This window comes from Centrocercus urophasianus, unplaced genomic scaffold, assembly GCF_019232065.1.
Source record: "Centrocercus urophasianus isolate 14NV4802_14NV808 unplaced genomic scaffold, USGS_Curo_1.0 seq_14, whole genome shotgun sequence".
Lineage (NCBI taxonomy): Eukaryota > Metazoa > Chordata > Aves > Galliformes > Phasianidae > Centrocercus > Centrocercus urophasianus.
The window spans coordinates 31,623,819-31,650,448 of NW_024884586.1; the positions used below are offsets into that span (position 1 = coordinate 31,623,819).

Genomic DNA, 26,630 nt, shown 5'->3' on the forward strand with positions numbered 1-26,630 from the left:
TGGATGTTTTGGGGCTCTCCCACAATTTTCCACTCCAGCACCTGCTTTGGAAATGGCCAAAGAATTGCCAAACATGCTGAAGTGGTTAAGTGTACCAGGTCCTAAAGAAGCTAAAGGGGAGGAATGGTTCTTGCCTGATGGGTTTTCAAAGGGAACTGAGACTTTGAAGTTTTGTTTTAGCAGCTGCCAGGTATGCTGCCTCAGCCCGTGCTGCACTTCTGCCCCCAGCCTTCATGCATTACATTCTTCTTTACACATGCCAGAATGGAGAAAATAAATGGGGAATAAAATTAATTAAGCCAAGAGTGTGGATATTAGCAATAGAGTTGCTTTATTGTACCCTTTGGGTTAGAGTGCTTTCATGCCACATATCAGGGAAACACCTTGCACCTGCTTTGACCCGTTAGAGGAACAAATTTGTTCACTTTAGTTTTTTTTTGCTTATCAAATTACTGCCATTCTGCTTTAATTGTTTCAGCCAAAATCAGGACAGTGATTCCTCCCAAAGTAATTGTTGTAGTTTTACTATTTTGTTCTGTAATGGCTACATGAAGTAGGCAGCAATTTATGTCCATAACGCCCCAGAATTCCTTTCTCAAAATGATGAGACCAGATTATCTTTCCAGTAAGGAAATTAAGATCCAGAGAATTGTGGGGGGCTGAATATTCCTGTCAAAGCAGGAGTGGGCACCATTCACTGCAGTAGCTGCTGGAGGTAGTTAGCTAGGAGCTTCCCCTTTGCTCACCCAGTTCTTCTCTGCTAGAAAGGAGGTGTTTTATTTCAGTTTATTTACACTAAATATTGAACTCCTTTATGATAACATGAACTCCTCAGTGAATTTTCCTGTGGAAACACTGGCTTATGGGAGATGCTATGGGCAATACTTAAGCTCTGTTCTTTTCTGCATATGAAGAGGTAGGTAGATCCCAGTAGGAGATGGGAATTTATGGAACAGCACTGGGAATGGCGTCAGGATTTTATTCTGTCCGGCTTAAAACAAAACAGGAACAACAGCGAGGCCAGAATTGTCATAAACTGGAATAGTCTTCTCTGGCAAGGGAATGTGCTTCTGTGGTATTAATCACTGGAGGACAAAGTGCCAAAAATGGAGAGATTCTTGCTCTGCAGTACTTGAACAGCTTGCTTTTTCAGGTGAGGCTTTATAAAAATAGAAGTTTTTCAACTCTTTTATTGCAGATCTTTATAGTCCAGTTCTGGTATGTTGATACTAGTTTCTCGTGGTAATAGTGGTGGACAGATGCATGGGAGCTTTTGGGGGAGAGATGCAGTGATTTTTGTTGTTGTTCCAACGTTGGCTATAGATTTTATAAAAATACTTTGTCTTTCAACATCAGAAGTAGATAGCACGTAACTCAAGTGAAAGTGATGTTCTGTTAATTTTTTTTTGAGGTTGCATTTTAGCTACCACCAAAATGTATCACGTTTTTTGAAAAATACCTTGTTAGTTTTTAAGGTATTTTTCTCTACTGAAAAGTGTGCTGTGTTTTGGTTTGTTGTTTTTTGTTTGTTTGTTTGTTTTTTGTGCAAGTAAGGTTTGTCTGGAGGATTCTTAGAAGGAGCACTACAGACTTGGGGAAATTCTGTCAGTTTTAGCTTGAGAAGAACATGGGTAGAAATTTGTTTTGTCTTGGCTGAAATAAGCACTTCCAGGAAACTTCCATGATCTCTAAGGATATTGGATGAAAAATAGGATTTACCTCTTACAGTACAAGTACAATATTATATATGAATTAGGCTTGCAGGGATTCCAGAAAATCTTCTAGATGTAAAATAACTACTCAACTCTGGGATTGCTTTGGTACCAATGTGTTGTGCTGCTCTTCAGATGGCTGAAAGTTTGTATTTTGGTGTTTGTGAGTAGTATATATCTGTGGCCTCTGTATCAGTGGTCTTTTTTTCAGAAATATGCAATGTGTGATATACTAGCCATGTCTATGCAACGTCTACAGTTATTAGGTCAATTTCTGCACTAGTAATAGCCCATACTATTATGCATTTGATTATGGCTTTGAACATATTGCACCACCACTCCCCAGCTACATTTTTTGTAATCATGTTGCTTATAGACATAAAAAATGTGTGCTAACACAGTTGCCACATCCTACTTTTTCTCCACCCTACTGTGCAAGGAGCCCCAGCAGGTGAATTATTCTTCGTACAGAAGGTGGAGGCAAATAAATAAATACTCTCTTAACTCCGGCGTAATGGAACGGCAGGAGGAACCTGAGGAGGAAAAGCAGTCTGTTCAGCAACTGAGAGGTCACTCAAATCCAGTCTGTTTGTTGCCGTACCTTGTTACCTTATGTAAGTTTATCTGAGGGATGAGAAGAGCAGAAACTTCATAAGGAATCAAAATTGTAATATGGAGAAAAATGGTATTGGTGATTCTTGGGTGAGCAGGTAAGGTTTTAGGGGACTGTGTATGTTTATTTTTTTTAATGGGCAGTCCCTTGAGCTTCATTACATTGGAGCTAGGTTGATAAATTGTTTAGGTTTTGAAGGAAAGAAAGATCTTTTTCAGACCTTTTCTTTGCTCATGTATTGGTGCTTGGGGAATTATCCAAAACCAGGAGACCTTTAGTTCATGTTTTGTATTTTTTCTTACTTGTTTGTGTGTCTGCAGATAGATGTTATACAACTCTAGCTGTGTTGCTGGCTGGTAGCATCAGATGTGCCTTCCTATTGCCATTGCAGTACTCATTTTATTGGACCATTCCTCCTAATATTATAGTTGCCCAAGTAGCCTTCAGATGATGACAACTCCTGGTTAATTGAATTTGCACATCTTTGATCTTGAAGTGCAGAACAGATTCTGGCCTTTCCTCTAGGCATACAGGTTCTGAATTTAGAAGTGTTGCTTCTCTTGTGAAGTTCTGTTACCTGGCCATTGTTTTTGGCCTTAAGGTTTATAAGCATGATGTCGGGGAACTCTATACTTCAGCCTGCTTTGTCCCCACAAACAGATTCTCTAAGCTATCAAGATTTATAAAGGCTTCTCTAAAAGACACCTGAAGAGGGTCTTCATTTACTGCAACAAAATGATAAGTATAGTGGATGTCAAGCAAATTTGATTGTTTTCATGAACTTCAGAGCAAATTTTGTAGAATTTGGAGGCATATGCTGTTGTTTAGCTTTGTCTGTTTAGTATTTAGATGACAAACTGTCTGAAGTTGGGAGAACGTGACATCCGTACTCCGTAGTCGAATGACATAACTCAAAAATCATTTGGGCCTGAAGAAGTACGAAGCTTAGACAGCACAATCCTGGTGGAACCCTGGAAGACTTGTGGTGTAATGCCATCCTCTCCTGCATCTTTTGGGAGGCTGATAGAGACAGGGTCATTTAGCTCTGCAGGGTATTTATAGTCTTGAGCAGAGGCTGAGCACTTGGAGTACTCTCTCCCATCTCCTGAATTCTAATCCTACCAAGCTCAATAGTCTGTTTTTCTGTTTGTTTATTCTTCTCAAGCGCTCTAGATTTCACCAGTGTAGCCCAATTCTAAGTTTTCATTTGCCTCTTGAGACTTAAATGAGAGGCGTGAGCTGCTCCATTCTGTTATTCCAGTGGGATCTTGCAGCTGCTGCTTGGGCACATCTAGTGAGAAGCACAGCACTCTGGGAAAGCCTACGCAGGAGGAAACTTAATGGAAAAATATTAAGGAGAAAAAAATGCGTTTGATGGACTTTTAATATAAAAGGGGGAAAAAAAATAGAAAAGGGGGAGGGGGAGATTTATTCCCTATAATAGGAACCAAATGTTGGCTGGGAGAGCAGCTGCACTCTCACTCTTTCCCTGTAAACTGTGAGCGGCTTTTCAAAGAAGGCATTACAGGGTGCAGGGCTAAACTACTGGTCCTGACTTAACCCTTGTGCCTCTGAACAGTGCTAGGGAGTATGCGCTTCCAGGACAGTGGCAGAATAGTGTCTTCACTTACAGACCCAGCCTAAGCTTATTCTAGGCAGATAGTGGTGCCTATTGTGTTTTCATCCTCTTGCGATACTGTTACCATCCACTAACAAAACATATAATCAGGAATAAGTAGAGCCCAACAGTCTGTTCTGTTTTCATTTTCAGTAAGCTTTTGTGCTGTCTGTACAAGTCACATTTTGTGCTGGTCCACTCAATCCATGCTATTGTTTTATAGTGGAGCCTCTAGCAAGGAACACCTTTCCCATCTGAAAGTGGCACAGCAATGCATCTTAATTCCTGGTGCTTTGAATTCACTGGATAGGATAAAAGGGCAAATGTAAGGTGGCAGTTAGGTACCCTGTTACCCAAGTCTGAATGATTTTTCCCAGTCAAAGCAAAGCACAGTAGTGGTGAGGGGAAATTACTCAAAATCCATCTCTTCTGTTCGAATTTCATATCTAATTAGTGCTTTAAAATTTGGGGGGGTGCTGTGGGGGAAGGCAGTTCAGGCAATTACAAGTCATAAATGTAGGCAGGTTATCCTTCCCAAGGCTTCCTCCTGAAAGAAGTAGCTGGCTTCTTTGTTAATCTTCCCGCATATCTTGTTATTAAAATGTTTTTGCTAGCTTGCTTGCATTTGCAAGTATGGAATTAAGTGCGGGAAACATGAGACCACCACCACCTCTCACTCCGTATGGTTCACCCCTTTGTTTGCACTCACTGAGGCTAGGTGAACTTGTTAATCTGGATCACATGGTGAAGATATGCTTAGTTACCTTTACTGGTTCTCCAGTGACCTGATAAACCACAGCAGCGTGGTGGCACTGAACTTTAGCAGCCATTTGGCTGTTAATTTTCTTCCTCATTTAGTCTTTCTAATAGTGAATTTAAAAGCTGCCGTGTGTAAAGAGAAGGAAAAAAACCTGTTTTTTACCAACCCCTTATTCCCCAGATATGAGAGACTGCAGCCAAGGATGCTACTAAGGCCCCATCAGAAAAATGGCTCCATTGAAGAGAAAATATTTAATTTCTAAAGACTGGCAAGTTTAGTGCTCCTGTAAGTAAGAGGTTTATAATGCCAGCTAAATCTTGGAATAGCTGAGGTAGATTAGGCCTACCTCCAGAGATTTATTAGTACTCCATAACCTCAATTTGTTCTTCATCTGCTAGACTGCCACAAATCTGTTTGATGCACCTCATTTCCAACCTGCTAAATCCAGCCTGCCTGTATATAGAGAGTTAAGACCTAAAACTCACTTAATTCCTAATCTGCAGCAGAATTTAGCAGCTACTACACAGTCTGTCTTATAAGAAAATCTATCTTTACTCTGAAAGTCAGTGTCAGGGAAAAAGCAGGAATAATTTACAGATGCCAGGGAGCAGGAAATAAAATATATTGTATTATCAGCAGCATATATCAGAAAGGGAGAAAGCCCAGGAATTTGGATAGAACTTGTTAGAATATAACAAAGGAGCAGGCAGACAAGGGACTTTTCCACTATAGCTATTGTGCATCTGCATCCAGAAAGCATTCAGATTTGAGCGCCTTTCTAGCCCCAAATACTGATTAAAGTACAGAAAGTTTATAGAAGAGCACACGAAGGTCTGAAAGGCCAAAGTCTGGTGAGGCTGACTAAGCTCGAAGGAGATATAGATCTAGTAGTGAAGGTTTAGATCTGAGGTAAGGAGAAGAGCATGCGAAAATCTAAATTTAGTGGGGGATGTTAGGGAAAGTTCAAGACACTGAGTGTGTATACCTGTCTGTGCTGTTGTGCAGCTGATGATATGACACCTGGACTCCACCAAGCCCCTAGGACATGGGCATTGCAAGCAGACAAATTGGATGCTTTTGCATGCATCTTTGTTTTTCAATAAAATTCTTGTAACAACAGCAACTCTCTCAGTGTAAAGGAGGAACTGTGGGAATAGCAGAGGGGGACTCCTGACACTTGCTTAAAACTATGCACATAAAAATGTTCTGGGTTCTTTAAATTGTGCCTCTGTTAGCTCTAATCGTTAACCTGTGAAAGAATCTGGAAATTGTTGCTAATTCCACAGAACTTCTGTTCTTTCCCTAAACCAACTTGACCTGCACCTGGTACATCTGCTGTCTTACAGCATGAAGATGCTGATGACTTTCTTACCTGCTCTGTAGGTAGAGGCAGCTGAGGCTACTGAGAAAGTGGGGAGCAGAAGAGCTAAGGCTGAACCTATTACAAGTTCCTTGCATCTGTGCCTCATCACTAAGAGAAGTTTTGATTGGTGCTCTGGGACAGAAGCTTTCCTACATCTCTGTAACACCTTCACTGTGGGAGATTGTATGTGTCACTTTGAACTGGATTTGAACCCAAAATGCCATTCCACATTTACTGTGCCGATGCAGTCTCGATAGGCTGCTTATTAACTTTGAAAGCTTTTCCATGGCTTCCTTTGCAGAGCCTGAAAGCAGATGGCAGACTAGGTGATGGCTTCCTCCTTTTACACAGGCCTTCTGCTTCCTGCTCCTTCTCTGTCTGGCTGTACCTTTGCCAGGGGAGTTCTGGACCGCTCTCTGGGCTTCATGGGGTCTCCAAAGTTCCAGGCAGAGCTCATTTAGGAGTATCAAAACTGCTTTGTTCTCCCTTTTGGTGTTTTTTGGAAAGATGCCTTTCTTTACTTCTGTGGTATAGCTGCTTTGTGTTGTAGGGGGTCTGCATATTCCAGCAGTCAGATCTGCAGGCCATGCTAAAATAGAAGCTCTTGCTGACCAAGCTACACCAAAATGGCTCTTTCCTAGAGACTCTTGATAACAGCAGAGGACAGGAACAAACCATTCTGGAAAGCTTGATGTTCTGTTTCTTAATTTTTAATTTACTGCTTTTGAATCTGAGGGGAGGGAAAGAGGGAGAAGAGACAAAGAAAGGCCTTGAGGCAAGCAGCACTGTGAGAGGCCCGACTGCTCTGCGTCTCAGCCAGGCCCCCAGCGTCCTGGGCTTTGTCCCACTATGTTTATCATTGCTCCATAGCCAGCCCCAATCTAGGGCCTATTGTTAGGGATGGAAGAAACACATAGTGTGCCAAAGAAAATGTTTGATGTTTTTCTGAGTGCCTGAGCATAAGTCAGCAGGATGCTGGGAGCTGCCACACTAGATGGAGTCATTAGTTACTAGGCCAACTACTTTTTTAGCAGCTGGTGCCCACCAGGGCTTTGTACTGAAAGCTTCCTGGACGTGTCATACCACCTGAATGCCCTGTAGGCAAGAAACTACTGCCTGAGATTGTCTTACATTCCTTGGCAAGGTGGGAGCTATGATTTATAAATGCTCTATGTTCCCTTCTTGCCAGAGAGGGCCCTTGCTCCTCCTTAGCTCCAGCCTTTACAGAAAGGGGATATAAAACATCATTGTTAGCTCGTTACCTAGTCTGAAAGGATGAGAATTTTTTACTCAGTTTTGTAGACCTCCAGCTTATACCAACTCCTGCTGTCATCCTATTGCTTCTTACAAACTAAGTAGAGTTGCACGTAAAGCATTATTTTTCAGGATTGCTGAAGCTCCATTTGCACAAGTAATTTGAGCATAGTTTGCATACCTTTCAGTGAGACGTAAGCACTTTTCAAATGTTTCAAAATTTCTGTTTACTAAGTGATACATGGGAAACACCAGCATGCTGCATGAATTGATATTGTTGCCTGCTACACAGGAGTCAATGTCAAGCAAGTGCCCAGCTGTGCCATTGGAAGAAGGCTTCAGCTAAAATTCGAATGAAAGCATGAAATGTGTATGAAAGCATAAATGAAGTTGTTCTTTCAGTAAGGACTTGCTATATGTTAGATAATAACAAAATAACTGCAAGATTTTCTGGCTGGCTTTCAGTGGACTCGATTATAGCTTAATTCCTTGGCATTTCCTATAAATCCGTTTGAAGTAGGGGCAGAAGTCAGCATCCATGTTTTTTGTAGGAGCTTATCACCCCATTCCTTTCTTACAGCAGCTACTTTATTTAGAATTTTTTTTCTTTTTTTTTTTTTTTTTTTTCCCTGTAGTCAGTGAACAAATGTATTAGCATTTATTAGTATTTTATTAGCATGTAGAACTGCAGTATATCTGCATTAGCTTCTAGCACGGGTGAAAGTAATTGATTATGAAAGTGTTGCTTGCACCAGAAGAGAGCTAATGATTTTTGAATAACATCCTCATGGATAACCAAAGCAGGAAAGAGAATCTAGGACCAGCAAACCTGAAGGTTAGTGCATTGTGTTCTAGCACTTTTAGACTAGGTTGTGATCATAACAACAGAGAGAGATATTGAAATTTCTCTGGAAAGCAAGCTTGTATCTTTTGTGAGACAAAAAGTTTGCAGCAGAGAGTCTTATTGTGTCAGTGCAGAGGAATAGGGAATTCTGGCTCAGGCTTTATAAAAGCTGCAGTTCAAAGAAAGGAACACAGTGGGTTTCTTGCCAAAAATACTGAGTAGCCCTAAGAGCTGCTGGAAGGACAAAATCTTGCTTACAAAAGATGGACCATAATGCCAAGGCTGAGATTTCCTGTACATAGTAAAGGTCTGAATTCTGGCCAGGTCTCTAGACTAAGCAACCCATAAATAATCCTGAGCAAGCAGTGTGAAGATAGCTCACAACCAGCTTGGCTGATAGAATGAAACTCAATCTCCTCTGGTGGCACAGGCGGGAATTTCTGTTTCCCATTCGCATGTACGTACATACATGTATATACCTGTCCTCTGTAAGCACAGAACGGCAGGGTTTGCAAAGGACCTCTGGAGGTCATAAATTCTGACCTCTGGGCTGAAGGACATTCCCTACAGCAGGTCGCATGGGTAGCCATCCAGGCAGGTACTGAATATCTCCATAGCAGGAGACTCCGCAACCTCTCTGGCAAACTGTTCCAGTGTTCTGTCACCCCCACTGCAAAGAAGTTCTTCCGTGTACTTGTATGGCGCTTTCTACTTTCTGGTTTTAGGCTGTTGCTCCTTGTCCTACCATTACACACTGCTGAAAAGAGTCTGGCCTTGCCCAGTTGCCTCCTGTATTTTAGATATTCATAAACATTGATCAAATCCCCTTTCAGTCTTCTTTTCCCCAGGCTGAGCAGACCCATTGATCTGAATGGGTATATCCCATTGGGGCCCATGCATTTGTGCACTTTGATTTTGGCTGCATGGTTGCTCAACCAAAGGGAAGTCTTCCGTTCTCCAGACTCTCTCTCTCTCACCTCTAAGGTCTGAGATTCCCAACAGGCAGCCTTTGTAGTAAGGACAGAAGCAAATATGCATTCGAGCAGTCATTATTGTACAAGGAATAATTCTGAACTGAAAACAAGCAAACCTGTTGGTACCGATTCTTAATGAACCGTCATTTCCACTGGGGGTACTTTCTGATTATTTTTGACTTTGTCTAAAAAGATGTGAGTTGTGGAAAAAGCTTTTCTTTCAGCTAGGTTGTTTTAATAGAGTTTTTCTACCATGTGAACCCTGTAGTATTTATTAAGTTGTGAGGTCCTCTACAGCCTTTTTACAGGCTTCATTACTGTGCTGAATCTGTTGCTGAATACCTTAAGCAGAAAAGCTAATTTCAGGAAGGGCGTAAAGGTGCTATCTTGCTTTGTTAGGGCATCTGGTAAGATGAGGCTGAGAATAGGAACCATACCATGATACCATGATGCATTCCTCTGAGCATGGCAAACAGACTGAGAGCTGGAGCATGTCACTGGCAGCAGAATATTGAGTCTCTCCTAAGCTCAATTTTCTTGTACTAAAGGAAGTTTGGCTTTAGATGTAGTATCAGCAACGTGGTAATATGTTATATGGGGACTTTCTGAAAGTGCTGATAAACTACCCCTCTATGAAAGTGATCTAAAGATTTGCAAATGCGTGCGTGTTCACTTATCGAATATTTTATGCTTTAAGTTGTGAATTTATATTGATTTCCATCTATAGAAGAAAAGCCCATGGCAGCTGACGGGCATATTCAGTCCAGAAGGATTTTGCAGGCCGTGAGAGTGAAATCTGTTCTGACAAGCAACAGTACTTTCAGCAGAGTATTTAGAAAAAAAAGTGAGCACTGTTGTGCTGCATCATGTGATGTGAAGGATACATGTATTGGAACTGTAGGGATCTGCATATGACCATCTGCAGTGCAAGAAAATATTAGCCAGTTTTGTGGGATTGGTTTGGCTTTTCTAACTTAGTTCTTCCTAAAGATTTGGTAGTATGGTTTCAAGAGTGTCCTCCTGTGTAGTTTAATTTAAACTTATCTGGGTAATATTATGTCATTAAAAAGTTATTGTACTCTGTAGTATTGGTTAAAATAGGAGACAAATTAGATTAAAACAAGTTAGAAAACAAATGAAAGTTTTTGAGAGTGAACAAACATTGGATCAAGGCAGCATTCTCCGTGCATTTTTAAAAACAGGACTATCAGACTTCAGAGTTTGTCTTCCCATAATAGTTAATCCTTTGCTAGTTATCTCAAAACAGAAGAAATGGGGATCAAGGAAGTGATGCTGAAGTTCTGCCATTGTTAGTGGCCCTCACAGTACTACAAACTGTTGTCACTGTATATCACGTGTGTGGCACAGAGCCAGTTTGGCTATCAGCAGGTCCAACTTCAATGGAGTTTTCATTTATATCAATTTTATCTCCTTCATTTCATCTTGACTTTCATGTTTTAGAACCAATCACTCAATCTTTTGTTTCCTAGGCATTATTTATGATCAAAGGATTGAATTTATGGATTGCAGGTTCTGAGATGATACAAGAGGAATTGGAACAGATGCTAGTTTCTAGAATGAATGGTGGAACTTAACTGAATCCTCTTAACTTCTGACTGCTACCTGCAGCAGATTTTGTTTCAAGACTCTTGATGCATAAACAAAATCGATTGCATTATCTCAGACCAAAAGGACTGCATGGCTCCGTGTCCTGCTCAGGCAGCAGCCTATGGAAAACAATGGGGGGGGAGAGCATTAGGTGATGTTATGCAATGATGGTAATTCCCCAGTATTCTCTGGGACTCAGTGATTTTCTGGGCAGGAGGTGTTATCTTTGTATATATACAGTTCTAGTGGCTCTTGCTTACATTAGTTTGTACAATTACTTTTGAACCCTGTACATTTGTGGTATCCCTAGCTTCCTGTAATATGAAGGCATCCACAGTTTAATTACGTATTAAGAGAAAAAGTGCCTTGTTTTATTTGTTTTAACCTGCTCGTCTGGTGGTTTCATATTTTTTTCCAATATCTTACAGTATGAGAAGTAATTGTTCTCCATTTTTCTTCTCCCTGAACCTCATTAATTTAAATATATTTTTCCTACTTCCTTTCAGTTGTCCTTTTTTCCACAATGAAGAGTCCTTATTTATTTAGTCCCGCAATAGTTCCACAATATATGTTGTTCCATACCTTTGGTAATTTTCTTTGGTAATGTGATGTTTGTTTTGCAATTCTCAGTGACTTTCAGTTTTTCAGTTGCAAACTTTTCTTTTTTAAAAAATTTCACTCTTTCCTAGATCATTTCTAAGTGTTTTGAACAGCAGAGACCATAGCACAGATTCATGTGGAAACTGTCCCTTTATTCTGTCTCGTTTCACGTGCTTTTAATTAGTTATTAGATCCATGAGAGGTATCCCCATGGGATCATGCTGGCTTACTTTCTTCGGGAACATTTTTTTCAAATGAGGAATTTTTCTCAAATGGGGAATAACTGGTGTGAAAACGTTACTCAGAGCAAATTGACAAATAAAACGTTATTTCAAATGAGATACTGAAGGCCATGATCTTATTAGTAGTACTGATGAGTAAGTAATGAAACTGCTTACCTAGCCCTAATGTGTCTTCTGTGGATCTCCTGAATGAGCTCACCTTTGTGTCTTCTGCACTTGATGTTTGTTTCAAGAGCTGATCTGCAGTAACCCCCAGCCATCTCCCGAAGCGTACGTCCCCAGCTCAGCACAGTTCTTTGTGCTTTTCCACTAAGAGCTTGTCCCTGACTTTACTGGAAGAATAACAGAGACGGCAGCTGCTTCTTCACACGGGAGAGAAGTCCAGAGAGCTTTAACATCTGGATTGGTGAGGAAGTCAGTATCTACACAGTGGAAAGAGCAGTTTTTATCCTTGGGGTGAGAGTTCAGTCCACATGGCGACAGCCTGCTGTTAAGCCACTTGGTAAGATTGGAGAGAAGGCAGCTGGGAATCGTTTCAAAGATTCTCTGCACTGGTTTTTGTGGCATCCCGTGCCCAGTAGGGGACAGTGCTGGGAGACCAGCAACACCTGTGGATCCAGAGCTGAACAATTGCAGACGGAACCACAGTAACAGAGAAGAGTGGCCACATTACTGACTGAGGAAAGGTAAAAAGAATACACACATCCTGAACATAATCACTGTGGAGGTTACCCTGTACTCATCTCATTTGAAGACAGAAACAGAAAGGGGAAAGTATCTGAGATTCTTTTACAGGACCACGAGTAAAAAAAAAGTATCTAAGAGTTTTGGAAGGCAAGGAAAAGAAAAAAAAATTAGGTGTTGCAGGAGAGGAAAGTGAGGAAAGCTGAAAGCCTAAGAAATTTATTTTAATTTTATAATAACATTTTCAGATGTTGGATGATGTTAGAGAACTGTTATTTCATAACCTAATAAGAGGAGATGATTCCTGCTCCATAAAGAGGGCAGAAGAAGAATGGCAGGTTCAGAATAGGAGAGCTAATCTCCCAAGAGATCGAACCTCAGAGTCAGGTTCAAACCTCTACAGCTTGTCTTTCAAGGCCTAAGTATTCTCAGCAACATTACAGTTTTCCAAGCACTCGTGAAAGAAAAAGAACTGAGAATCTTGTTGAGGTGTAGCAGCAGATAGCAGGGAACAATAGTAATGCATCCAGTATTGCACTGCTGGGGTACAATGGAAGCAACAAAGTGAGGAAGTGGGATCCCTTGAACAGAGAATGCTAATGCCCAGAAGAGAAAATGCGGTAGCGGTGGAGGAAGCAGGGGTGGAAATACTGGCAGCTGAACTTCTTTTCCACTAGACTGTCTTACTCCTGTGTTGCTGAGGAACTGAGTATGGACAGGTACCCGTTAGAGTCCTTGTTATAATTTGCTTTGAAAGATACACATTAGGCTGTTTTTGAGAGAGTACATAAGGCTGGTAGTTTCTTCTGGTGTGTTTTGAAGCATCATTCAGAACATTTTAAGGAGCTGCTGTGATAATGAAGATTATAGGGGAAGCTGTGACACATTCAGAAAAGCTAGGTTGTAAGTTTTGATGATATCATAAAACAAGGAGACTACAGATAACACTCTTGTCAAAACTGTAACCTACACTCTGAATTATGACATGAAATGTAAGACAACAAGTATCTTCTACAACCCAGTTAGTTATGACATATACAGGAAACACAAGGAAAGTCTGCCCTGGGAACCAAAGGGCAACATTCGAAAAGTGTGGCTGAGAGAAACATGACAGAGATCAACTGAAGCCTGGGAAGCTCAGGCACTGGGGCTTGAAGGTTTTATTAGGCAGAGTGTCAGATACAGTAGGCTGTATGGCATCCTCTCTTATGATCGCTGTGTGTGAGTTGCTGGGCCATGGTAGCCTCTTCAGGACAACTTGTGGCTCTGTCAGTCTGCCACCTGTTCTCTGCAAAGCCCTGCAGCCTTTTGCATAAGTGCGCTGGTACTGCCTTCTCACCACAGCTTACAAACTTCAAAGCAAGCTGGTGAGCTTCTGTCCGTACTGATCAAGTTGCAGACCACAGCTGAACTTCCACCATGTAAGCCTGGGTTATAAGAACTGCCTCTTTGCTGGAGGCCTTTTCTCTGGGTAAGGATTGCATTACATGCATGATGAAAGAAGTGAACCCATCTTCAGTCCCCTTACATCTTTTGGATTGTAATTGTGTGGAGTCAGTGTAAGCCACAGTTGCAGTCTCATCCCTCTAATCGTTTGTCCTCTCTGAGGGAATTATTTTGCATGCCTTTATTCTACCCTCACTGCAGCATGCATGTACTTGGTGTGAGCCTTGTGTTAGCATACTGGCAATCTCTACAACTGCAAATAAATATCTCATTAGTAATGTAAATCTTTTGCTCTTTTCCTGTTGCAACACTGCATCTCCTTACTGCTGATCAGCCACAGTTCCAATGTTAAGTTTCTCTTCTCTTTTATCTTCCTTTGTTCCTCTCAAACATGGTGTTACAGCTATTAATGTAATTCTGCCCTAGAATTCAAGAAGCTCCTTAATAAGGCAGCAGTTGGCACATGGCACCTGTAGCAGATATTGTGCTTGTTGAAGCCACTTAAAACAAATTCGCAGCTGTCTAAGTATTAAGGAGGTTTTAGGAAGCAATGGTGCCTTGTAAGCAAGAGTCTGTATTGGCAAACAAGCAAAAATGTGATGACTTTTCTTTTCTCAGGGCTCCAGAGAGTGATCGTTTTGCCTGGGAACGGGAGGTGGAGAACAATGTCTACAGCAAAGTGACACGGAGTCCACTGGCACACCCCAACTATCAGCTGAATTTAGCCGTGCAGCAACTTCAGCAGCAAAAACTTCAGTCGCGACAGCTATTGGAGCAAAGCCAAGCCCGACACCAGGTAACTAAGAAAGCTCCTGTCTTGGACTTAATAGTGCTGACCAAGTCTTAGCTAAGTAGGAACAACCTCAAACCAATACATGTGGCACAGCTTTTGTTGAGGAAATAGCTCTTCCAGAGTATTACAATAGACTAATATTATCTGCAGTGATTTTAATAAAATTTTGATGCTGCAGTTCCTGCTGGCCTTTTTCACCACATTGACATCCTGGCTGTTGGCATGTGCTTGCTTTCTTTTCTGCCAAAGTTCAGAGCATTACCTTACATTGCCTCAGGCAGCCTTAAAGTTGTCTATAGTCCCCACAGCTCTTTGTCACTTAATCTTGTTACTGAATTGCTGAGTTCTGCCTTTGCTTGTGTTGCTCGTGGGTAGTAGTATTTCAAGCTTGGTCACTCCTATTTTGGTGTTTCCAAATCTGGGGTCTTGAAATTGTATTTGGCAACTGTATGTTCTGTGGCAAGCAGATTAGGACTTTAGCTCGACTAAATTCTTCTCCTCCTGGATTTCTTCTAGTAAGATGTAACTACCAAAAAAAGCAGCATGCTAGCAAACTTAAAAATTATTTTGGAGAATCTGCATCTTTTTTCTAAAAAAAAACACATTAATTTCTTTTAAGATCTTACATTGTGCAGGGTGCATGGCCACTCCCCCTCATGCCAGGTGCAACCTTTTTCTGCAACCCTGAAAATCTTCTCAAAGTCTCCTATTCATTTTGATATTGTGGTATTTAATATTTTCCTTTCACTGCTGTGCTCTGAGACACCTGACAGACTTATGACTCCTTTGTTATAATTGCTAGGAAAAAAAAAAAATGGGATGAGAGCCCAAGTGCTAGAGGAAATATGAAAATGGGTTTATATTATTGACGGGTGATCCCTAAATGCCAAGGGTGGACCATTGTGACTGGAACAGCTTTTCTGTCCTGTCTGGGTAATCTTCCAAGATTACAGTTAGCTTACTGCTGCACTCATTACCCTTTTTTGTTATTTTGGAGAGGGAGGTGTGTTTTTTTTCATCCAGATGATGTCTGAAAATATTCCTTGCTAAAAGAAGTGTTTGGGTGAACAAATCTCCACTCAAAAGAGACTGCTCAATTAGAAGGGAGATATTTGCTGGACAGTCTGGTAGGACTGGACTCCAACAAAACCACGAACGGAGCTAACGTGGAGGTCTGAACACCCACTCTCCCTCCTATGAAGCATATGAGTCACTGGTCAGAGTCTTTGAGAATATCTTCTAGGCAAATTGCCCCCATCCTTCTCTCAGAGCATCTTGAAGGAGGGGTCCTTCACCCTTTGCTCCTTACACTCCTTCTCTCAAAGCTGTTACGTAGCCACATGGTTTCTGTCCCCAAATTCCCCCACCTACAGATTTCTTGCTGCCCCTCTGAGCAGGAGCAGGAGGTCTTCCTTTCATCCACATCCAAGGAGCTCTTGGTGGGTAGCAGTGGCTGCTCGTGAGCTTGGGAAAGGACTATAAACAGGCTTGTGCTTGTGAGGAGGCCAGAGCTGGCCATGGGGCCTGGCTGAGCCCTCTTCTAATTGCTGACATTGAGCTGATGTTATTCTTGGCCTCGGGCAGTGCCATTACTCAGGAGTTTCTGCTAAAGTGATTCTTTGTTAAACCTCCACTCACCCCCACAAGATCCCCCTTGCTGCTCTCCCTCCCTTCTCTCTCTGAGCCAAGCAGTTCAGAGTTGCAGTATTGAGGCCATTGCTATGCCGCAGGCTCAGGCTGCTCTGAAGTTGCCATTAATGAAGAAAGGGATTTGCTGAACATGGGGGCTGTCAGACTTTCTGTAGTGAAAACTATATCTTGATAGCATGGTTGTCTTTTGGACACATCCCCTTACAATAAATTTTGTATGGAGTCAGCCAGACCTCCCCTTCCAGTCATGGTTGTGTGGAACCTCTGATGCCCCTCCCAGTCATTGCTCTACTCTCATCTTTGTTTTACCTGACTTCCCTCTCCAGTTTGCTACTGTTAATCCCTTCCTTCTTAGACTTCAGTTTGTTGACCTGACCATCCAGGAACTGCCCTTTGTTTTCTGTTACTTGCACAATCCCTACATTATGTCTCCTTCTTTGGTGTCCAATCCACTTTTTTCTGCTGCCCATCGGAAGCATGATTTCAACACATTTTCTGGTTAGTGTCACCTAAGCCACCTAACTCTCACTACCAACTCTCTCAGCGGTGTACCTTCTCATGTAATGAAGTCTGCCCTGTGCTTTGTTGTTTTGTTTGCTACATTCAAGTTTGTCAGCTCCCCCCTCCCTCTGTTCACGTAGCCTTATCTTCACTTTCATGATAAAGCATCCTTGTATCAGTGCTGTTGACCAGTCTTGTAGTAAAGTCATATCAACAAAGTATGGAAGGCATTTCTTGTTTCCTTAATCAGAGTGACAACTACAGATGCAGGAAAAGCTATAAGGTAAGCCTCTTATTCTGAGCTCTGCATAGCTTAAGACCCTCAAATTCAGTGCTGCTCTTTGCATCTCCTTGTTTGTTTTCTTCTTTTCTCATGCCTTCCCTGTAATGCCTTTTTCTGATACAGTATCATGTTCTCTGTCACTCCCTCTCCCCATGCAGTTTGGCGTGGATGCTGGAATGGAGAAAGCTTAATAGTATTCGACAAGATACCATAACTGGGAGTGGTCAGAGTTTAGAATCAATTGGATCTTTTATAGGAAGTCCCCAACAGGGTTGGAAGGATTATATTTTTCAGTCACAGCACTAACTGGTTGTTCTGAACACAATCAACAGTTGGTACTCTGATCTGAGAAAATATGTTGGAGAAGATCCCCCAAAACTCTATGTGTATTTAGAAATTCCACTGCTTCTCCTAACATTCTAAGTGCTACAAGCGATAAAAAGGGGGAGGAAGTTCTAGCAGAACTATTTGGAGACTCGCTGCCACCATCAGAGGTTGGCTGTGAGGGGAGGGAACGATAAAGAGGAGAACAAGTACTTAACCTCACTGCATTTCAAGAATGGAAAAGTATAGGATACAGGTCTGTGGGCTCCACAATTTTGGATTCACCCTTTTTAGTGGGACCTGAATCTTCCTGAGTTATCTTAATTAGAATTAAAGGGCTGCTCTGGAGCTTGGGTAACCTTTAGCCTTGTCTGCTGTTATGCATTTATTGGATGATCTCTAGAAAATGATCTCCACCATTTGTGGTCAGTTTCTCTGATTGACACTGACCACCTCTGTGTTACGCTTTGCAGTTGTGAAAGTTTATTAACAAAATAAACGTGTCCCCGGTAGGGGAAGGTCTTTTACTTGAAAGACTGTCATAGAAAATGCGTGCAGGACATGTTCAAGCCAAACATTTCACGTCATTGTTCAAGTTCCTGTTGGAAGGCAGACCAGACACTTCAGTAGCTGAAGCGTATTTATCAAGGCGCCTTGGATATGGCATGACCATACAACATGATTAGTTGCCCATTTTTCCTTCCGCCTGTGACAAATAAGCTAGTTTAGTTGTATATAAATGGATAGCATATGAACAAATGACAGAAGCACCATGATTAATAATGCGGGCAAATGCTTCTGCTTGTGCGTTAATGAGTTCGATATGTTGGAGATGAGCTAGTTGTGTTGGAAAGCACTGAAGTTCCTAGCCAATTGTTTGTGTAATAGGAATGCTCCCCACTGCCATGCTGTGGATGTATCTGATCATGAGAGCTTATTGCGTATTTCTTTGTGGTAGCACCCACTCTTGGTTGAGTGCTTTCCAGACACTTCAGGATGATGATTTCTCCTCCAAGCATTTTGCAGCTTGCAGGGCAGCAAATACTGTGTAGAAGGGGGAAAAAAAAAATAACAATTTCCACTCATTGTATGTGGAGGTTAGTTCTCACTCTGCAGTGTGGTGGAAATAGGTCTTCAGTGGCAGAACAGGTATTTTATTCTTCGGATAAAAAGAAAAGCACCAAGCTGACTGAATGCCAATCTGACAAACAAACGCATAAAGCTCTGCAGTGGTAGGGACCAGGAATAGAGACAATACAAAGCCTGAGGAAAAAAAAAAATAGAAGGGACAGAGCTGGAAAGTGGAGACAAGAAGCTTAAATCTGATACCAATAAAAACAAGGAATAAGAATTACAAAATTAAACCAGAAGACAAGAAAACCAGGCTTACAGCAGTATTTTTAATGTTTAAAGGAGACCTCATGTGACACGTTATGACCTAAATGTTAGTATCTCTATTGCAGTTGGCAAGGCAGTGAATATACCATCCTTGTTTATTCTCTAATTGTTTCCTGTACTGGAAAAATGCCAGTAGCTTTAGGGAGGTTCCTCCTTCTCTGTGTGGCTATGTTCAGTCTGCTTAGCCTAGCATCTACTGAGTTCAGATCTTTATGCCAAACATGTCACATGGGAATAAAAAGCTAAATTAAAATAAGGAAAGTTCAGTTGTATTTAGGAATCATCCTGCTTATAGAAAAAACAAAAAGTCATCTTAACGAAGACATAAATCATGTTAATGAGTTATGTGGTCAGTTATGATCACGTTTTCAATCAAACACGTAAGTAGATTTTATGCAATAAAACGTTGGACTAATTTCATCCTTTATATAATTCTCATCTTTCAGTCTTTTGAAGATGGTAGTTCTCAGAAGTGTTATTGCATAAAGTTCAGCAAGCATCATCCCTTTTCACATATCTTACTCTCTTCTGAATTCCCTGCAGTTTACTTGATCTTAATGAGAATTTTGAGTGTTCAAGATAATATTCCTAATATTCCTAGAACTGTGTTATTCCTGCCTGAGGACATAAGGCCTCTCTGAATGCAGCTTAAACGTCATTAACTGTTTTCTGAACTGTTATATATTGGACTGCTACAGTCTCTTGCTATTCTTGCTTTGCAGCTTTTTCCCTCTGACTGTTTTCCCTGTAGATGTGCTAAATGCCATCTTTCCTATTTGAATCTTGTGATGCTGACGAGTCAAAATCTCAGTCTAGGTAAAGCAGAACAACTGTTCTGAAAGCAGTGGTCTGTGATTTACACCACCTGAAACTTTGTGCCATGTTTCCAATCTCATCGCTATTCTTAGGATTATGGTAACACTCAGTATCTTTCTAAACAATGATGTGGCTTCCAGTTTGATATCAAAGACAGAAAAAGGAAGAAAGTACCAAATCATTTCATTTTAGTATATGGACATCCAGGGAATACCTTGAATTTTCTCTTCTTCCTTTTGATATATTTATGACCCCAAGATTCTTCTCTTTCTGCAGTTTAACACTGTGACAGTTAAACAGTAAGGTCAAAATATGCTATTATTGCCATTTTGTGAATTGTTAACTCAACTGATTGTTGCATCCAAACTGATTTAGCTGAACATATTAGTGTGTGTTCAGAAGAATCTGTGCTAAACAATTTGTATAAATCCAAAAGTCATCCAAGCCTTTTGATTCTTTGTATTTTTGCAATGTCAGAAATGCAGTTGTTTTTCTAAAAGGTTGGGGTTTGGGGTTTTTTGTTTGTTTGTTTGTTGTTGTTGTTTTAACTAAATCCTTGTTAGGATTTATTCCTTATGAACATCTCAGTTTCCAGCATTAACAATTAGGAACTCTCTGCATAACAACACACATCTTTGTGCAGTACATGTGTGAGTACGTTTGTCAGTTCTTATATACTGCTGGGTCTCTCATTGCTGTCAGGCTCGCTGATTCAATTTAAACCAAATGACCATGGTATAGAAATCTCAAAGCTATATTTTATACAAATGAAAGTATGAAAATGAAACTAAAGTGCTATGAATCTGAGACGGGTACTCAGCTACTGTTCTCATCAAGGCAAAGCTGCAGCATTGGGCCACTCCTAATTATACAGCAGAAAATCCACACAAGAATACTTCAAACCTATGAATGGAAACATAATTTGGCACATGCTTTATATTAGAAACTGTAAGATTCAAAACCAAGGCAGATTCACAGGATATGAGTTTCATTAGCTCCTTTGGTCACAGAATGAGCATGTTTTTGCTTGCAACATTTGTTCCGTTACTGTGTTAGGAATGGGTGTTAGGTACAGGGATGGTTAAGTGCCAGGAACATTCTTTCTGTTTTTGAAGTTCATTAATCTGCTTTTCTTCAAAGTATTGCGTACCTCCCTGCTTTCAGTCATGAGCAGCCCTAGTTCAGTTGCTACTGACTAATACTCTTAGCTGTGCATTGTTATATACAAGCTGTATATGTTGAGATATTCTGATTAAAAATGTTATCTTATACAAAAAGACACTTTGTCTACGGTGTACGTGTGTAGGTGTGGATGCAAGGGAAGGTGTGATTGAACGAGACAAATAGGGGATTGAGAGTCAGGATCTTCTCTGAGATCACAGCCTCACTTTTCATGTTACTTCTGACTGTGGCTTGGGGAAAATCACTTTCTCTGTGTGTTGGATAGGGTAAATGCTGTCCTTTTCTGCATCATTTTGGAGGGTGCTACCTGCTTCAGGACTGCTTCTGGCAGGGTTTCTTAAGGCTTCTGCTCTAACTAGGTTCAGATCATTCAGAATCCTGAGTGCTGAGGCATATCTCCCACTTTCTGGGTATCTCTGGAGCATCTTCCCAACCTTTGCAGTCAGGCTCTATTCTGTTCAGCTGCCCATTTTTATTTGCACAGTAGCTTCTCCTGGTTTCCTGTTCTGACCCCACTGAGTTCACAGCAGGGCGGTATGCTTTGTAGCTGAATCCAGAAGCCATGGTCTGTGTCAGCTTCTATCTCTGCCTGGAAGGCAGCCAGAATCTCAGCACAGCATGGAGACAAAGGCTATTTTGGAATTCCATTATCCTCAAGAAAACATCCATGATCTTTCCATAGACAGATCTCAGCCTGGCTTTTGCTGATCAGATTTCATTAGAGCATCCATTCTTGCCGTTTTGTTGAGGGTCACAGTCCTCCCTACACATTCCTGTTAATATAGGGAAGGGGTTCAGACTGTGTGCTTTGCAGGCACCAGGTTCATAATGATTTTAAAAACAAGAAGGAAAAAAAAACCAACCAACACCCACAGGAAGCATGTGTAGGGGAAGCAGGGAACAGTGAAGTGGCATTCCTGAGTAAGAAGGGGGTGCAGTGATTTGAGGGTCTCTATTCCACCCCTGTAATGCAGGAGACTCTAAGAGGCAACATAGTGAACCATGTTTGGTTTTGGTGTGTTTTATTGAGAGGAGGTGGGGTGTGACTGCTATTTTCCAGACTTCTGCACTTACACCAGCTACTTATTTCTAAAGCTGAAAGCTGTGATCAAGGTAGAGCTTCAGGGGAGGGAGAGGTTAAGAATTGGGAGCTCAAGAGGATCTTGTCAGTGAACTTTCGTTAGGAAACAGGCCTGTTTTGGCTCCTGCACTTCCTTTTCTCCCTAGAGCTCAGCCTGTCAGAAACGCCTTCCCACACACCACTGCCTTGCCATTTACCAGAGAACTGCGGGGGACAGGGGCTTTTCCTGTCTGTGTGCTGAGATTCAGCCAGCCCTCAGACTGTGGTTTTCTCTGGAGCCCACTCTCTGTGGCTTTGTGTGTTTTTCACCAGAGAAGGAGCTATGGACAAATGCAGTGAAGTGGACTGCTGCCAAGGTCATGCTGAGGTGACAGGCAATTGCTCAGCCATCCCCTTCATCTCCTATCACTGACCTCTAGCTGCCGAACTGTGTGGCTATGCTTAGCTTCCCAGGGCAGAGGCAATAGAAACTTCAAGGAAACTAAAGGCAGAAATCCCAGCAAGTTACTCCTTTCTAAAAAGAGCTGAGTAGTTTGCAGAGATCTCATAGGGAGCCATTTCCCTTTCCCTGCCATGCCAGTGTATTGCTCACAACATGCAGATTCTTTTGTTCTCTGTGTCAAATCTTCAACGTGCTTACTCTCGCACTTGCTTTAGGAATAGAAATATTCTCAGTTCCCTGGTATTCCTGGGGATTTCCGTTTTGTTGCTGACCTCAACTCTCCTTTTTCAGAGACTACACCTTAAAGCTTTCCAATTACTTGAAGCACCTACAGGGTTGGATGGAAGATCTGGTATTTTAACATATTCCACCTAGCCTTTTTTTCTCCTAGAACTTTGTATTAATCCCAGCTTGCAGACAAAGAACAGCTAACCAGGGTAAAGGCAGAAAGTCAGTTAAAGCAACAAAAACTTTGTTTATAGAAGTCTATTGCACGATTAGATTGGGGAAGACCTTTCGGTTTCTTTTTTCCTCCAGAACAGTATTGTTGTGTGGTAGTAATAAGCTTCTCTGCCTTCCTAGATGCTGCAGTTCAGCTCTTAAAACTACTTCATTGACAACTGTTCTTTTTGTGCTTGGAACTGCTCTTGAAGCTGTGAGGTTGCCTTCACTGAGAAGAGATTCTCCCTTACAAAAATGTCACTCTCATCTGTCAGCTATCAGCTATACTCAGGTAGAGGATCACCAATTACTATGATTTTGTTTTGTTTTGCTTTTACCAGGCTCTCTTTGCCAGCTACTCGCAATCCAGCACCAGCCATGTGCCTATGTCGCCTGGCTCTGGTGCGCACAAGACATCAAGTGTCACTTCAGGTATCCAGAAGGCAGCCAGTTTGCATAAAGTGGTGCCATCCCAGTGTACGCCTTCTCAGCTGGTTCCAAAGCCTCCAGCAAACCACAGACAGGCAGTGGTCAGAAAAACTGCAGCCCAGAGGATTTCCAAGTAAGTTTTATCTCTTTCCATCTACAACAGGAAGTTGGCACTGGTTCCACTAAAAAGAAGTATAGGAGCAGAACCTGTGTATGTGTGACTCAGACATAGGTCTTTCAGGCTGTTCAAGACAAATCTCAGAATAGCTTGATCTGTGTGAACTGAAGTACTGAACTAAATGTGCACTATTGTGCATTCTCATGTTTCACAGTGGCAAGGTAAGCCGGACTGTAACAACATACAAACAACTACATAGGAACTGCCAGAATGAATCAGTGAAGAGTCCTGTCCAGGTTGGGAGTCAGTTACCTAAATGCAAGTTGCTAGTGCCATTTTGATTGCATCAGGCTAGTCTACATAACCTCCAACTGCTGCCCCAGATAAGCACAAGTTTTCTGTAGATTTTGTGTTTTATGTGTCAGTCCCATGCAGGTGTTGCAAATAACTTTTCAGCTGTGTTTAGGCACCTTGTTTAATCTTTGATGAGGGTTTGAGTCTGGCGGGTCAGAAGAGGCTGCCAAAAAAAGAAAAAAGTAAGTAAAGCACCAGTATCCTTAAGAAGCTAATCTAGCCTTGAGCCAAGTTTTCCCATAAGCTTAATGTATGATGATTGACTTATGCCTTTAGGCAGAACTGTTTATTTCATTTAACATGTTTATGTCTAATGTAGTGATTGTTTTCCTTGTTATCTGTAGAAATGCTCATCCTTCCTTAACTTCAAGTTACAGTGCTTGCCATTCTAAAATACAGTAATTTGCTGTATGTTATCTTTAAAAACAAAGTAACACACTTACCATGAAATGTTGTTTACTGATTTTAAGTTTCCTTCCTTTCCATTTCTTGTTGTATTCCGTGTATCAGGAAAGAATGTGAGCAAGGCTTCTGTTTTCCATTTTTCTTATCCTTTCCATTTCTTGTTAGCTCCCTTAGCTCTCTCTGTTTATCTTCTCTTAGTCTAATGCAGTTCTGTCAATTACATCCTTTGGCAAGTTTTTCCTCAGACGTGTTTCATTCCTGAAGGGCAGAAATTGCATTCGTAACTTCCTCTCTTATACTCTATACCCAGAAGAGTTGTAAAGCTTTCAGAGCAGGTTCCTGTGAGGTTTCCTGGTTCTTTGTTTGCTTCCTGGTTTAAAGAGAGGAGGCTTAATAAAAGCGTACTGATAGAAGACACTTCATGAAGATGCTGGGGCACTGTCAGTGTGTGGGAAGCTTGTGTATTTCCTGCTTGTACTCTTACTATCTTAAGAGCTAGCATATTAAGTGAATCTCCAAAACTATCTAAAAAGAAAACAAGATGTCAGTAGACTTTGTCAACTCAGCAAATGCAGATGCAAGCATCAGGTCTGGCAGGTATATGCTGGTGAATTTGATATCTGAATTCTTTAATGTTGGATAGCTCATATTAGTACAGGTGACAGGCTGTGTCAGTGGGGCTCTCTGTCGGGCAGCAGAGATGTGTATTTGAAGATGCCGGTGTGCTGTGCTCACTTCTTGGCAGAAGAAATGTTTATTCTTATGAGATGGAATTGCAGCTCCTTGGACAGACTTTACTTTGCTGCATTTTTGTGGTTTCTGCTCTGTGACAGGCAGGAGTGTGGGAAAACCGGAAAAAGTTCAGCACCAAAAATGCACAGAAGGGGGAAAAAAAGCAAAAGATTCCTTCAGAATTTTAGCAAACTAATCCAAGTATTGAAGGCTGCAAGGAGCCACTCCGGAAATACTTTCCAAGTTGCCTTTTAGACTCCAGTATGAAGCTCAGAACCCATTCTTGTCATTCATAGGACCTTGAAGTAACATTTTTTCACTTACATGGAAAACACCAGTGCCTAGCTATATTTCCAGCGTGCTGAGAACTAATAATTTAAAAGCTGCTGTGTCTCAGTGTAGCCCAACGTGTTGTCAAGAGTGGACCAGAGATGCATGGAAGAGTGGATAGAGGCAAGCCTCTGCCTCAAATGAATCTAGATTAGAGATAAGAAATATGTCTTACATTCTCTAGCCTGTTCTCTACAGTCCCTGGTTATTTTGTGCAGAGTATTCTCAGACATTGGGCAGACTGCTTTCAAGTAAATTTAATGGTAGAAACCCCACAGTGTGTTACAGAAGGCTTTGTATTAATCTAAATAACTGTATTATTAGAAAGTTTCTCCTGATGTACAATCTGAATTCTTACTTTATTTCATCTTCTTGTACCTCATTCCTCTATACTGAACCACCCTCAACACTTTCTCTTGCAAATACTTTCCATCTTTTGAAAATCCTTCTATTTCTTAGAGTTTCCTAATGTTGTTTAGACTTACTGAGGTTTTGTTAACCTCAGATAATAGTTCCACCTGCCAAATCCTTAATTGTCTTGAATTTACTATATTTTCTTCACTTTGTCAGAGTTCTTGCATTGTAGCACCCAGGATTGTACTTTTCCAGTGTGAGACTACTGTATCCTAAGGTTACGAGGTGGCAGATATCCCTCTCTGTAACATCTAATCTAATTTTGGCTTCTTGGCTGCTTCGTTTCTCTGTCAGGTCATCTTTGATTTACTGCTCACTTTCACCCCTAATTCTTGTTGGCTGCTTTCCTGACCTCTCCTTACAGATCTCTCCTCGCTGCTATGTATTATTTCCACAAGATTCACTGAAACTAATCCCATACTATTGTTTAAGCTCTTGTATCTCATTTCTTTTTTTCATAGTTTTCAGTAGGTCAGACCTTTATTTCTCTGCCTGTTCTTGCACCACCTGGCTTTTGTTTAACATCTTAATAACGACCTTTTCCAAGTTTTTTGTAGAATTCCTCCAGAGACTGAACTGTGAAGACAAACTAGAATCAACTTTGTCTCTTTGACCTCTCTATCCTTTTGCACGCATTATCATTTCTATCCTAGCCAGCACACATGGCTTCCAGAAGAGGAGGGAAAGAATAAGTGGTTGAAAACACTTCTACAGATAGAGTGAGATGCTAAAGGTGAACATTACTGGTTAATTCAGATACAGTCTAGTAAGTTGGATGCTTCTCTGCTTAAAACATAAAGGAAAAGAGTAACGAAACAGCCAGACAATTCAGTCTTGTGTTTTCAAGTTATGGTCTCTCTTGTTTTTTCAGTCTCTCAACTTGTAAAAGATGGCGGGTTGACTTTAAGACACACTTCTTCTGTGTCCAAAGCAGACTCCTTGTTTAAGCTAATGGACTGGAAGACTGGGGCCCACATTAAAGATGTGGAAAAAGACTGTGGTGACTGGGAGAAATGGTTTAACATGTAGCTCCACTTAGAAACACAAGCTCATGAAATGATCTCCTGTGGCTCCATAGTTTTGATTAATTGTACTCAGATTACAAGTGGAAAGATAGCTTTTGAATAGCTGATACAACAAACCCTTCTTTCTTTCCAGAAGTCAGATTGGGTCCTTTTCACTGCTTGTATTGCCACTGTTGGCTGCCTGTGAACCATGA

At 41.3% G+C, this 26,630-nt stretch overlaps 1 protein-coding gene across 3 annotated transcripts in view; it reads left to right on the forward strand.

The window, feature by feature from the left end:
• Window positions 1-26,630, forward strand: part of TTLL5 (tubulin tyrosine ligase like 5) — a 126,911-nt gene that overhangs the window by 80,562 nt on the left and 19,719 nt on the right. For all 3 annotated transcript variants that reach the window (XM_042813189.1, XM_042813190.1, XM_042813191.1), the window contains 2 exons: window positions 14,337-14,514; window positions 22,971-23,191. In XM_042813189.1, coding sequence (XP_042669123.1) covers window positions 14,337-14,514; window positions 22,971-23,191 — 399 coding nt within the window. The remainder of the gene's footprint in view (window positions 1-14,336; window positions 14,515-22,970; window positions 23,192-26,630) is intronic.